This window comes from Monodon monoceros, unplaced genomic scaffold (assembly GCF_005190385.1).
Source record: "Monodon monoceros isolate NGI ecotype Baffin Bay Population unplaced genomic scaffold, NGI_Narwhal_1 Super_Scaffold_15, whole genome shotgun sequence".
Classification (NCBI taxonomy): domain Eukaryota; kingdom Metazoa; phylum Chordata; class Mammalia; order Artiodactyla; family Monodontidae; genus Monodon; species Monodon monoceros.
In genome coordinates, this window is record NW_021703771.1 from 11,095,800 (window position 1) to 11,110,772 (window position 14,973).

The 14,973-nt window shown below is 42.1% G+C and overlaps 1 protein-coding gene across 4 annotated transcripts in view; it reads right to left on the minus strand.

The window, feature by feature from the left end:
• Positions 1-14,973, minus strand: part of FILIP1 (filamin A interacting protein 1) — a 191,288-nt gene that overhangs the window by 44,916 nt on the left and 131,399 nt on the right. For all 4 annotated transcript variants that reach the window (XM_029223833.1, XM_029223835.1, XM_029223832.1 and 1 more), the window contains exon 4: positions 10,275-10,453. In XM_029223833.1, the coding sequence (XP_029079666.1) occupies positions 10,275-10,453 (179 nt within the window). The remainder of the gene's footprint in view (positions 1-10,274; positions 10,454-14,973) is intronic.

Genomic DNA, 14,973 nt, shown 5'->3' on the forward strand with positions numbered 1-14,973 from the left:
GTTCCATTCTAGCTGGGCTGTTTGTTATTTCCTAATGATTTTCATGGTGTGTTTCTTAAAACTTACCATCTGCTCTAGTTTCTGAGAGCTCTCTGATTAACTGTGAAGATAGGCATGAAATTTTATTTTCATACATACACTGTACCACTTACAATCAACTTTTTTATCCAAAAATTATAAGCCAATCTGCATTAGACTTTCTAAATAAGTGAATTTGTATTTGGACTCCATTTAATAACCCATAATAACTTCTCTGAAAAATACATGCATTTAAATCACTCAATTTGATACACTACTAGGTACAAATCTTTAGATTAGTTGTTTTTCTCATTGTTTTATGCAGCTGTTGGGGAAAGAAAATAATTATTCCCCAGGTTATTCTAGTAAATCAGTCCAAGTTGGGCTTAAGCTTTTAATCTTTTCACTATATAAAATGTGTTGTCACTTCTTTTTAACGTATTCATTTTTTAAATATACAAAGTTATAGAAAAATGGCTGTAAATTTATGACCTCAGCAAAGTTACTATAGCAGTTTTTCTTCCAAAGGATGCCAATAGTTACCACATATTTTACTTCTCATAAAATTTTATGTGGCTAAAAATCATAATACTGCTTTTTTTTTGTAGAAAGTAAGTCATCATTTTCTTGCTATATATTTTATTTCTCAAATATAATTTTTTATTACATGGGATCTATCTATCCTTTGGAAACTTAAAAAGTAAATGCTAAATCTTCCCTTGACATAGGTCAGGAAAGAAAAAAATAGCCTTGGCTATAATATGGGCAACTCTCCCCATGTCTACAAATAAATTACCTATCCTATACATAAAAATGAATATAATAATAGCCATTCCTAAGAGACACAGCTTTTTCCAACTGATTTAGAATGCCATCTTTAACATATATTAAATTTCTATATCTACTATAATCTATTTGTAGAAATATATCAGCTCCATTGATCTGTCCATTCATATACCAGCGCCACACTGTTTTACTTACTGTGGCTTTTAAATGAGTTGTTTTTTGTTTGTTTGTTTGTTTGTTAGTTTTCCTGATAGGAAACTTTTCTTCTCTACTGCTCTTCGTTTTCAATATTTGACTATTCTTGTTTGTGTATTTTTTATATTAACTTCAGAATAACTTCATTTAGTTCTGATGCTTAAAAAAAAACCTGATGGTGTTTTTATTAGGACCACATTAAGTTTGTGGATTAATATATGGAGATGACATCTTTACAACGTTGAGTTCTCCAGTCCTAGAATGGTAGGTAAGCCTTTCCTTTGGTCTCAATCTTTTTCAAATCTCTAGGTAGCATTAAAAACCTTTCTTCATGTAGATCTTTCACATTCTTAAGTTTATTCCTAGATAGTTAATATTTAATATAGTTTATATTATTTTGTCTTTTGGAAATATGAAAACTATTGATTTTTGAATATTGATTCTATGTAGTTTTGTACCCTGCCACCTCACTTTATTGAATTCTCTGTTTGTAGTAGGTTTTCAGTTTTCCTGAGTCTACCTACAATCTAAATACAAAACAACTACCCCGGGACAACAGTATAGTTTACTTTTCCAATACTTTGCATTGTTCTCAGAACATCTTAGTCTGAGAATATGTAAACTGTGATTTAGTGAAACTGTCATAGTTTTCCTCTTAGTGTTTGATACACAGGTGAGCAGAAGAAATGATCACCTTTAGGCAGTATACGCTATACTTTGTAGAAGGGGCTTTATATTCATTATCTCATGAACATAAACAACTCTATGAGATAGGTTATCCCCATTCTATAGATAAAGAAACCAAGAATCAGAAAGGTTAGATAACCTGTCCAAGAGTTATCTAACTCGTCTAGTAAGTGGCAGAATCAGCATTTGAATTCAAGGCTCTCTGGCTCCCAGTGAAATGCAGGAGACTGAGAAAACAACTGTCTCTAGGTTACAGATCTTGAGGCGGTCTGGTACCATGTAGCTAGAGTAACCCAGGGAAAGAGTTAACTGGCTGGAAAGGTTAGACTTAGATCAGATGATCCTCTAAATTTCACAAAACATTAGTAAGCACACCTTCAGTACTCTGGAACCAGTACTGAAGAGAAATACTACAGTATTTCTCTTTAGCACACACCTGGATGATTTTACTAACGAAGGGGGTAGTAACTGCAGGCCTCAAACTCATGCGTGCAAGAAATACAATTATCTTCATATTTCTGTATCTCTAGGTTTCTTTTATGGGCTCCCATTCCATTTTATTTATTTATTTATTTATTGAATACAACAGTGGGTCTTTCCTCCTGTATCACTGAGGTAGGGTCAGGCTGAGCTCCCGAGAAAATACATCTGTAGATTCACTGAAGGATGGCTACGTCAAGGGTAGGAGTGTGTCTGGCTGGGGCAGTTACAAGCACGCAGGCCGTCGAGGCTCAGCAGCCCGCTTCCTGGCTTGGGTCATCCTTTCAGCAGTGGCGGCTCAGACCAGGCCAGGCCCAGCCACCTCACCTGCTGCCACCAACAGCACCACTGTCATCTTACACTGGCTAGCGGTCACCACCACCACCGCCGCCTCTGCCTCATTCTATTTTATTTTAGTTAATTCTGGGTAAACTCAGTCAAGTAAGGTTTTCCTTTGTAAATTTAAAGACTCCTCAGTCAAGTCGGGGTCTTCTGGTTAACTCTAGGGCTTCAGGATCCCATTTCTGGAGTTGGGGCTGAGTTCTGGGGCCATCAGGGATCGGGGGGAGGTCATGTAGGCATCATCCTTCCACACTGGCATTCTCTGGGAGGCACACTGTGGTCTCTGGCCTCAGTTGCATTCCTGCTCAGATTGCTGATCCAAATGGGTCACAGTTCTGTTCTCATTCCAGCCCTGAATCAGCTATTCCCATGGCCCTTCAGAAGCACAGGGAAAATCTAGATATTCCTTTAGGGTTGCAGGATACTGAAGCTATATCAAGCTCTCTCCAACTGGACACGTCAGACACCAAGTTTTACTCTCTTTCTCTTGAGTTATTGGAGGGAGAACCACAAGTTTTGCCATGCCCTTTTCTATTTGCCCCCTCAAATTCATATATTGAAGGCCTAACCCCCATCGTGATTATGTTTGGAAATAAAGCTTTTAGGAGGTAAAAACGTTAGGTGAAGTCATAAGGGTAGGGTCCTCATCTAATAGAATTGGAGGCCTGATAAGAATCTCTCTCTCCATGAATATGCACAGGGGAAAGGCCCTGTGAGGACATAGCGAGAAGGTGGACATCTGCAAGACAGGAAGAGAGGCCTCACCACAACCTGACCATTCTGGCAACCCTGATCTTGAACTTCCAGCATACAGAACTGGGAGAAGATAAACTTCTGTTGTTTAAGCCACCCAGTCTATTTTGTTATGACAGCCAAAGCAGACTGAGACACCCTTGGACTCTACCTAGTAATAGCTCCATTCTCAAATTCTTCACACCCATATATCTGAGGTTTATATTACTCTCCATTTTTCCTTCCCCAATGATTGGTTCAGAACTAGAGAGACTCTGACAAGCTGACCACCTCCCACTACTGGGCTCTCACTCTTTAACTCTCACATTCAAATTCCAAATACCGCCCTCTAGTCTCACCTCTCCTAGGACTTTTCTAGAATAAGGGGTATCAAATACCAGGACTGAGGCATTCTTACATGCTAAAATCTTAAGCAGTGAAATACGTTTCTTGCCTGTTGTCTCGCAAGACCTCCCTTTCAACACTATTCCTTTTTTATGGCCAATTTTCTTTGATTATTATCCCACCCCTTTGTATAATATCAGAGTCCTTCCTGGTTCAAGTTCTGTTGCTGTTGTTGTAAAAGTCCAAATATGCTGAATCTAATTAACTAAAATTCTCAGTTAGCCGGGTTAAGCCCTAAGATCCGGAAAACATCTTCACCATCCTATCAACAATAAAATACAACCATAACTGACATTTAGATTTGAATATAATCTGATAGGCCCTGAGGTTGTATAACATACAGAGTCACCCAGATAGCAGCACTACAAGATTCTGAAATCTTCAAACATGACTTAACTGGATTTTGTGGTATATTAAAATTTTTCTTAAAAAAGTAAAATGTATTTGAGAAATATCTTCCATAACAGTAAAAGTAAATTAATTCATATCATAACCTTTGATTAGTTAGAAAATTATGTTGATCAGATAACCTATCTTCCCTGGCATATCTGTTAAAAGTTATATTACTAAAACTCTGAAGAATCTTAGATCAGAGTTTGCTAACTCAATGACCTCGAGAATGAGAACACTATAAAGCTTGGGAAAAAGATTATACCCACCCAAGACTCAGCAGTTTTTGTACAGATGGGATCTGGTGAAATGCACCTCAGGGCTTTTTTTTTTTTTTTTTTTAATTTGCGGTACGCGGGCCTCTCACTGCCGTGGCCTCTCCCGCTGCGGAGCACAGGCTCCGGACGCACAGGTTCAGCGGCCACGGCTCACGGGCCCAGCCGCTCCGCGGCATATGGTATCTTCCCAGACCGGGGCATGAACCCGTGTCCCCTGCATCGGCAGGCGGACTCCCAACCACTGCGCCACCAGGGAAGCCCACCTCAAGGGCATTTTTAATGGGCTTGTTCATACTTCATCCAGGGGGTGTCTAGTTAAGAATGAGTAGCAGGCTCCTAGTTCTACAGTGCTGATAGTAGATATGTTAATATCCTGGGTCTTTTAAGAGGACCAACTGTCTTCCAACTCCCATCTTCCAACTTTGGGAAGCTATCTTTTTGAGTCACCAATTGCCTGGTCCCTTTAGGTAAGATATAACATCACTTCCTTTACACTGTCCCCACCTATCCCATCCCCCAACACAAACACCCTAGCTATGCAAAATCAAAATCACCTCAGGCTCCTTCATTTCAATCACATTTTCCAGTAGGAAGTGGGATTTGCAAATTGCAAGGGTGAGAGCCATTGGAAGGTGGAGTTTGATCCTGGCGTTCTTTCAGAAAATCAACCGTAAAACGTATTCTTTCTGTGATTGAGTCTCTGAATTCTAATTCCTCTTCTTTCTTAGAAGCTGTCTATTCCCTGCAATTTTCTTGGTCAGCAATTTCCTTGGTCAGGATATTGATAGTAGGTGGCATATCTCAATGACAGGTAAAGGTCTGTGAATTCGAATCCTGAACCTGCAAACAGAATGGATGTGCCATGCACAGAGCCAACATTTCAAGTCATCTTTTCTTCCTCCAAACGTTGGAGAAATGAAGTGTTCATTTCAATCAGAAGGTAAGAACTTGGAAGTGGAAAAGGTTTTTTTGGTTGGTTGTTTGTTTTTACTGTAGGAAGCTCAGTTCAAACACTGATTCTTCCAATTAACTGTTGGCAAGTGACCTTGGTGGAAGGAATTTAACCTGCTTTCCCATCTTCTAAATAGGGATAGTAACTATACTTCACACAGTTTTGTAAGGATTAAACCAGATGTGTACGTGTCCAGCGTATCAGGGGGGTCAATGAAATCTAGTCTAGCTAGTGAGCAGCATGTAGCTGAGGGCTAAGCACAGACAAGAGGGCTCCGTTGTTTCCTGCTGATATGTTCCACCTATTGATTACTTTCTGCATGATCAGACTTGATCCTTTACACATCAGCAGCCATCTTTTTCTACAAAGTACTTTAGTGTGCTTCTCCACGCTACCAATGAGAAAAGTCCATTTTATTGCGATAGTTTAGAGATAAGGCATCTAAATCTGAGAAACTTAGGGAAAATATGCCAGGGAACCAGATGTGCATCTTTTTCTAGAAAGTGTGCCAAGAATATCTCCCAGGATCCCAGGCTGCTAGAGCAACTTTTCACAAACTTGCTCTGACCGGTCATCCCCGCCACAGGCAAGTGCAATGGTGCAGCCTGTCCCACAGGCCACCAGGCCTAAAGGAACGATACCAAAATGGGGCTTGAAAGTTTCCCGTCCACCAAGCCCCTGTTCCTGCATTCTTTGCTTCACAAGTTAAGAGATTTCTCTCGAGATGCTGGTTTGTAGTTTTTTAAAAAATGACCCTATACTTGGAAGGCTTGCTGCAATATTATCTGATGATGTAATTATTTATGTAGTCCCAGCTGAGCCTATAGAATCCAAAAGCTTTCAAATCTATATCTACAGTTATAGATTTAGACAGCCCTCCCCACATCATTTACACACACACACACACACACACACACAGGCGTACACACATCCCCCTCAAATATTTCTTTACGTTCCAAAGCACTTTTTGATGTAACTGTATTCTCTCTATCCTGACATTCTTGAAGCAGCCCTAGAGAAAGTGTAAGATTAAAATTACAAGTCTTGCAGTTCATACAGAGAATAAAGCATAAACTCTGAAGGTGATCTCATGTGCTCAGAATTATGCCTTTTAAGGTCAAGTTGACTCAAAATATGGACCAAACAGAATACAGCAGTGAGTTAGAAAGGGAGCTTTCTTTATCTAATCTTAATTACTGCAATGAAGGATATTTTCATCTATATTTTAAACAATGCTAGTTAAGCCAATGCATTTTTTCATGCTAGTTCCACTTTTTAATTTGGGAATACAACTATTTGTAAAAATAAATAGCAGTAAATGATGGTAACACATTATGATGGGTCTTTTGGTTTAGCATAAAGGAAGCCCAGAACAATACTTTGTCCATTTTAGGCACTTAATTTGTGGAGTTTTTATATAGGATGAATTTAACAACTCCTGAAAAGTGAAAAATAACTTCTGCTTAGTTTTTACACTTTCAGGGTCTGGGTGAGTGGCCATAACAAGGAGGTAGCTTGGAGGGGTGCTTTATTTAGCTCCCCCATAACTCCCATCAGCCTCCCATCAGAATGCAACAGAAGTAGAACACTGTTCCAACTCCGCTCCAAAACAAGTCCCCAGGCTGCTCCTTCCAGCAGATGCTGTTCCAAAGCTTCTCCAGTCTTGACAGTTGAAAGACACCAGTGGTCCAAATAGATCTGTTTATATCCTCCCAACAACCATCATAATGCCTTTTAAGATTCTGTGTCATAGTTTGGACGTAAGAGCTTGGAGGTTGGGAGCCCACACACACACACACACACACACACACACACACACACACACACACAAAGAAAACATAAAACAAGACATTCTGCCCAAGGGACTCATCCGTACAACAGTGCTGGACCAGTGGCCTGCACTGTCGTCTTAGTTGAGCTACATGATTTTTCTGGGCCTCAGTTACCCAACCTGTAGGATGAGGGACTTGAAAGGGCTGAACTCAGAAGTCTTTTGCAATACTAGTCAAACCAAGCCTTGTTTTTGAAAAGCAAGGACTTCTGGTTTCATCAAATATCTGAATCTGGATAGCTACTGATCCTGTCTGCCTGAGTCCCTTTTTGTTACCTTTAACCATTTTCCAGAGGGCGTGAGAAACCCTTACAGAGCAGGACAAGTGTAGAGAACGGAGCCTAGATGCTCTGCATGTGTGGAGGGTCCCCTGGATCTGCACTCCCGTCCGCCCATGGCCACCAAATCAAAAAGCTGTCTAGGTAGAGGCAGCCTGCAGAGTCACACCCCCAGTAGAAACTGGGTGATTACAGGGAACAAACAACTTGGGCTTATCTCGTCTCACTTTTTTCCTTCCTTCACTCATGCTCACAGGAGAATTAAAGGGAAATGTTTCTGAAGGAAAGCTCTTGGAGCTCTCTCTCTCTCTTTTTTTTTTTTTTCACAAAAGGGACTTTTCCGGAGAAAGAGGGAAGGGAGTGCAAAACAAAGAGGCAAACAAAGGACTTGGAATAGTCTATGCCAGAATTCCCACTCCGGCTCGGAAAAACCAGCTCTCTGTCAGCAGTAGCCCAGCTTCCCCTGCAGGGGCTGCGGCGGAGTGGGGCGCTGGGGCCTGGCTGAGCCATGGCCCAGGTCCTGGTGGAGACCAGCCCCTGGCGACATTGCCCACGGGAAAGAAAGCCCCGGGGTCAGCAAACTGGCAGCCCCCATAAGTACATCTAATTATGACCGCTTACTTCAGAAAGAGGATTTAACCCAAAGCAGATTTAGCAGGGCCTCTTCCAAAGGGCAGCGGGAGGCCCAGGCCTGACCTTTGAGAAAATCCTAAAGGCTTCACTGCCCAGGGAACTCAGCAAAGCCAGTCACCGTGGACGCCTCAGATCAGAACGCAGAGAAATTCAGCGATGCCAGCTTCAGTTATCAGGGTCCTAGTGAGGGTGTTTAATTTAGCATAATGAGCGTCGGTCAGCATGTGCCCACAGCATGTGCACTGGTGGTCAGTCAGGGGGGTGGCCTGGGCAGAAACATTGACAGGAAAATATATAAAGCACTAAAGTATAACCTGTTGAGTCAAAACTACTGTTTCAGAATCTTAAAGTGGTTGGATATTTAGTGAGTCAAAGATTCTTATCTAAAACATGTACATCTGGTGACATATGTCAACGGTGCTGATCAAAGTATGAAAAGCATCATGATATATATAATTTTTAATTCTGCTTTGATTTTTAAAACCTCCTACATAGCGCTTTGCTCAGGAGAAATCGTTGTGTAATTGCCCTAGTAAAATTAAACAACTCCAAAGGAGGGGCAGGGGATTGGAATTGTTAGTCTTGAATTGGTCAACATGAAGTTAGTAAATAAGTACACTTGGGACAGGCTCGTTGTATAATGAATATAAAAGTACTTTGTGAACTATAGAGCTCTCCATCAAGTGTTATTATTTCAATTATTCTCACAGTACACAAATATTAGGAAAACAAAAAAGAAAGAAAAAGAAACAGCTGGGTAAGTACAGTCTCTCCATCCACATACTTCATTTAAACCTACCACTCTGTAGGTGAATTCACCTCAGTCATTTAGCTTAGGTGGGAAATTGTAGAAAAGGCAGACCTATCTGGTTCTAGACCAAATGATCTACAAAGTGATCAGAAAATATTAATTCACACAGCTGGTTCTTTAAAATTATTTGATTTCAGATCTTTTAAAGAAATATCAAACAAGTTGCTACTCTTACCTGACCCCATTCCAACACAGGACACCTAGATTATATGTAATTTACACCATCATTAAAACCTTGTTTGCAATACCTATGCTTGAGGTCGGAAAGTTCATGGAGGTTGCGGGGGTAGAGTGTATTCTCACTGTTTGGTTGCCCCAAAGTATCAAATTGGACCATCTATTTGTCCAAACAAGAAGCTGATAAGCCTGAGCTTCCAGCAGCAGAAGACAGACTTAAAGAAACCATAAGTGGAGGGTATTGTACATAACACTCCAGCCATTGCTCCCTTTTCCATTTCTCCTTCCTCAAGAGATGTACCAAGTCCAATAATAAGTAAACATTACCAATAACTTAAAAATTTAACACAAACCTGTTGTTTCACGCTTTTATTTACTTTCCTATTGAGGTAACTTTTTCTGGCAAATAAACTAATCTGGGAAAACCAGATCTCCTTTTTGTAACTAGATATAGCAAAGCTGGGACTGGTGAAGCTCTTTCCCAATGGCTCTTAATTTGCAAGTCCTAAACACAGAAGCAGACACGCTTGGTAACTCAAAGCATCGGGATTCAATGTCATTGGTTTCAAAGACTGTGGAATTCACAGATGTAACCATTCAGCTGAGGGGAGGAAAAGGAGAGAATAAGCTAAAAAGAAGATGCTGAAAAACTGGAGAGTATCAAAGAGCTCATCACAAAGCGTTTCAATTTGAAGTCTCTGCTTCAAAGGTGCTAATCCCTGGTCTGAGAAAACTACCTACAGTGTTCAAGGCTCAACGCTGAATTTTTGTTCTGTTTTGTTTTACACTGAGTTTTAAGAGTTATGCAACCCTGAAAAAGTTAAGCAGGTAATTCTAGGCATTAAGTAATTCATACACAACCAAGTAGTAAGGTTTTCTATACCCGTTTTAAGAATGAATAGGATTCATTTAAAATGGTGATAATTTGTCTCACTGAATAAGTGCATTTTAATCCCAAAGAGAAAAAGTATGTTATTTCTAATAGAAGGCAGTTAGTAGAGAGGCTTTTCAAACGTTGATCAAGTTAAAACAGAAGCTCCCTTAGTTTGTGGCTTTCTGGCTTTTCACATCCTAGTGGGAATGTGTTGCCGTATTTATACGAACCCCCAACATGCTCACATTAATAGTTCCAAGCAGTCTGTCTCACTCTCTGCAAACCGTTAGGAAATTAGGAATTAAACCCCGGGCACGTGTCCGCGGAGTCACGGGTGGAAATCTGATCCAGGGCAGGAGGGGCAGGACGAGAGCACGGCCCTCCGCGGCGCGCGTGCGCAGTTACCTCTCCCGCTCCTGCTCTAGCAGGGTGGTGAAGTCGTCGCTCTTGTGCATGTAGTCCGTGTGCTTGTGCTTCTCGTTCTCCAGCTCGTACACCGTGCGCCGGTGACACTTCTCGGCCAGCAGTAGCTGCTCTAGCATGCGCCGGTAGGTTTCCTTCTGTTTTTCCTCAAGTCTATCCAGCTGAGGACGCAAACATGGGAAAGAGCTTAATATTTTATTTCATTTACGGAGGACTCTAAATAATTTGTTTGCATTGGTCTAATGATTTATTAACTGTAGGGGAGGACACGGAATCTGCTCTTTGCCATTTTCCCCATGCCATCATTTTCTCTAGGCCAGTTGGATTTATGAACTAGCCACAATAGGGCTGCAGTAATTTCTGGCCTCTGGCCTTTTTTCTGTGAACATATGTGTGGTTCCTAACCTTTCAGGAGAGCAAACTCACTGTTTCAATGAGACGGTGAAGCCCTATACTCAGAAAGAAAGAGAATAGCATCTGGCCTAATCTCAGAAAAATAAAGAGCTCAGCAGGCACCAAACTCCTCCCCCGGGAGGAGGAAATCATCCTCATTGCAACCTTTTTTTTTTTTTTTTTTTAAGGCTTGTAGTTAAGTGCATTTCTAGGGAAAGTATATGAAGGACCCACAATCCTCTTCTTTCAAGAGGTACTAAATATAGGGAGAATCTCAGAACTTGCAGAGCGCACATATCTCAAACTAAAAGAGATCTTATCAAATATTATTACAGGGCTTTTTGTGTCTGTTTCTCCAGCCAGGCTATAAGATCTTTAAGGGACCATATGCCTTGATCATCTTTTTAGTCCCTGGTCCCTAGCACAGCACCTGGAGGAAAGTAGGTGTTCAGTACATGTTTGTTAAATTGGACCCAATCTTACAATATTGATAGTTCCCTATCCTACTCTCCTCTTCAAACCCTAGTGCAGGAGTTCTCACCCTCAGCACTACTGACATTTCTGGCCAAGTAATTCTTATTTGAGGGGCTGTCCTGTCCACTATAGGATTCTCAGCAGCATCCCTGGGCTCTGCCCACTAGATGCTGGTACTACCATCTCCAGTTGTGACAAAACTATCCCCAGGCGTTGTCAAATGTCTCCTGGAAGGAAAAGTCCCCATGCCCCCCTCCCTGTTGAGAACCACTGCTCTAGGTGAATCAGATATATTTAGAATCCATTCTTAATCCCACAGCCAACTCTGTAAGACTCAGTGGAGTAGCTCCATGGGTATCAGCTTCAGAGCTATTCCCCTGATGTTGCACGTTTGCCCTTCAGTCATAAGGAGGATCTGAGGTTCCCTGTACAATTTTATTATATTTTCATTGTGAATGAATCATTTATGGGGCCCAAAATAAAAGAGATAATGGGCACTTAGATCCATTTCCCTTTTGGTCCTTCCAGTTTGGTCTTTAAGGCCTCATGTTTCCTCTTAAATAGATTTCTCCTTAAATTCCTTAATATTTTTCCCATTAGCTCTCTGTTGATAACAGAGCTAAAATCATTCCCTAAACCATGATCCTTCTGTCTGAAACATACTGAAATTTCTCCCCATCTCAAGTCCCTGAACTTCTTCTCCACCAGCTTGATTTAGGTACACTCTTTCCTTAGTCAATTTTGGCCTTTGTTGCTATGATGATCTCATTCAATTTTCCTTCCACCTCTGTCCCCATAATCCTCAGTGCCTTCTGATTAGACCTCCACCCCCTTTGCCTAAGAACAGGTGACCAGTCAGACTGGTGAAGCCCAGGTTGGCCAGCCATACCTGAGATCATCAGGGAGGCAAATCGTACTTTTATGTGTTCTGATAAATTACTGCAGTCTTAATGGGACGGTCTATACAAGAGATTTTTTCACTGGAATAACTCCCTGTTACAAAATATTCTCCCCAAGAACTCTCCATTTTTCCACAAGTGTGATTTTCACCATAAGTTATAGAATTTGTCAAGCATTGCTGGGACATCATCAGAAATGTGCAAGGAGCAGCTCTTTCCCCCTTTTTTTTTTAATTTTAATTTTTTTTGCGGTACGCGGGCCTCTCACTGCTGTGGCCCCTCCCACCGCGGAGCACGGGCTCCAGACGCGCAGGCTCAGCGGCCACGGCCCACAGGCCCAGCTGCTCCGCGGCACGCGGGACCCTCCCGGACCGGGGCACGAACCTACGCCCGCCACATAGGCAGGCGGACTCCTAACCACTGCGCCACCAGGAAAGCCCTCTTTCCCCTTTTTGATCCTTCTTAACTTTGTCGTAAAGTAAGGCCTTCCCTCCTTTTGAGAGTATTTGCAAGAGTAGCTTCTGCCTGTTTCCTGATACCCTGACCCTCTCCTCCCTGAGGAAGGAATGGTTTTTAAAGGTTGTATTGGGACAGCGAGCTGGGCATGAACAGCCCTGCCTTTTCATTTCTTATTTTTTACTCTGTCTGCCATAAGATGGTACATGGTACTCTCCCTCAGGTGCTGTCTCCAGAGTCTAGGAGAGAGTAATAGGAACCTGGTGGTGGTCATCTACCTATTTATGCCAATAATAAAGTTAATGTTTCAAGTCATCTGTCAGACTCCTGCAGTTATCCCTCAATCCGTTCAAGGAACTCGGGAGGCAAAGATGGGGGTGTTATTAATTGGATGGTTGACTGAGATACCCAGAGAGAGAAACACTGTAGGGGCATCTGGAGGAAAAACAGCATATGTTGATATTAATTGTTCCAGGGCAGCCTAGGTAGGATTGCTAGGCCCTAGCTTTAGTATGTTCTGTCCGTGTGGGCCTTTGAGATTGGCTGTTCTCAGAAGCTACCGTGCTGGGACTAGGCCCCTGGAGTAGCTGCTGTTGTCTCTGTGGGCTGTGTTCACCTCACCTACACCAGTACAGCTTGACCTCAGCACTGGTTGCATAATCAGGAAGACAGTCTTTTTGTCCTTTCATGCATCCGGAAGGATGCTGACACATTGGTGTGTGAGCTGCGTTTTTCACCCAGAACTGCAGACCAGACTTTCTTTTTTTTTTTTTTTAATTTATTTTTGGCTGTGTTGGGTCTTCATTGCTGCGCACGGGCTTTCTCTAGTTGTGGCAAGCGGGGGCTACTCTTCCTTGTGGTGCGTGGGCTTCTCATTGCAGTGGCTTCCCTTGTTGCAGAGCATGGGCTCTAGGAGTGTGGGCTTTGGTAGTTGTGGCACATGGGTTCAGTAGTTGTGGCTCGTGGGCTCTACAGTGCAGGCTCAGTAGTTGTGGCGCACAGGCTTAGTTGCTCTGCGGCATGTGGGATCTTCCCGGACCAGGGCTCGAACCCATGTCCCCTGCATTGGCAGGCGGATTCTTAACCACTGTACTACCAGGGAAGCCCTGCGGACCAGATTTTAAACTGCAAAGGTAGTAAATTCCTCTTTAGCAATAAAGCATTACTGTGTGAGGATCTAGTTTTCAGTTTTAAATTCAGGATGTAAGAACTAACATAGGTAGCAACAGATCAGCTGTGCCAGACCCTGTTTCTCGTTATTTTGTTTGGAACTGCACTGAGCTCCTAGGAGAGAACTGAAGTGGGCTGACCTCTTGGATCTGTGTGGCTTGTCCAGAGACTCTGAAGACCACCTCCCAGTGGATTCATTAATCATGTATACTGTGTCCCATGGCTTTGGGTTTTCAGGCTCCAAATTGTGGCTCAACCACAGAGGAATGGTAGTTCTTATTACTGAATAGTGAAAGCGAAATGGGCACCTATTACTTTGGAAATGTAGCTCCCACTTGGACAGAGGTGGAAGGAAAATTGAATGAGATCATTATAGCAACAAAGGCCAAAATTTACTAAGGAAAGAGTGTACCTGAATCAAGTTGGTGGAGAAGAAGTTCAGGGACTTGAGATGGGGAGAAATTTCAGTATGTTTCAGACAAAAGGATCATGGTTTAGGGAATGATTTTAGCTCTGTTATCAACAGAGAGCTAATGGGAAAAATATTAAGGAATTTGAGAAGAGAGAGAAATCTACTTAAGAGGAAACATGAGGCCTTAAGGACCAAACTGGAAAGACCAAAAAGGGAAATGGATCTAAGTGCCCTTAAAGATAGGGCTATTAAAAAAAAAAGAGAGAGAGAGAGATTTTAGTCTTTGTTGAATCAGAATGGGTGACAGAGGAGGTAGAGACAGGAGAGCCTAGAGAGCAGAACAGCATGACTGCCCCACAAAGAGCGTGTCGGGATCAAGGAAACGTTTGAGGAACATGCTGTCAAACTGCAGGTGGTTCTTCATGAGATCAGTTGGGGCCCTTTCTCTTGAAGACTGTAACAGCTATTCAAAATGGTTACATAAAATATAGACATGCTGAAGAATTAAAATCTGAGATCACGGTAGGATATGTAAAGCAATTTGGGGTGAGTTTCATGGTGTCAGCCATGGTAGATGGGCCCTGAGTGAACATGCTCAAGAAACTTGGAGATGTAGATTTCGAAGGAAAGATGAGACAAACGAAAGGGGATTCAGGCAGGACAGCAGCAGATTCAGCCCAAATACCGGTGTGCTGTGATGGGAAAAGACTCCTTAGGAGATCATCCAACTCAAGAACATACAAGTAGATAAGATTTGTGTTGAACAAAGGATCCTTTTGGCAGACTCTTAACTCCTTGGTTTTGCTTCTCTCACTGAGGGTGACCACACACTACACAATACGGAAGGTAATATTCAGAAAACAAATGTCTGGGTCTG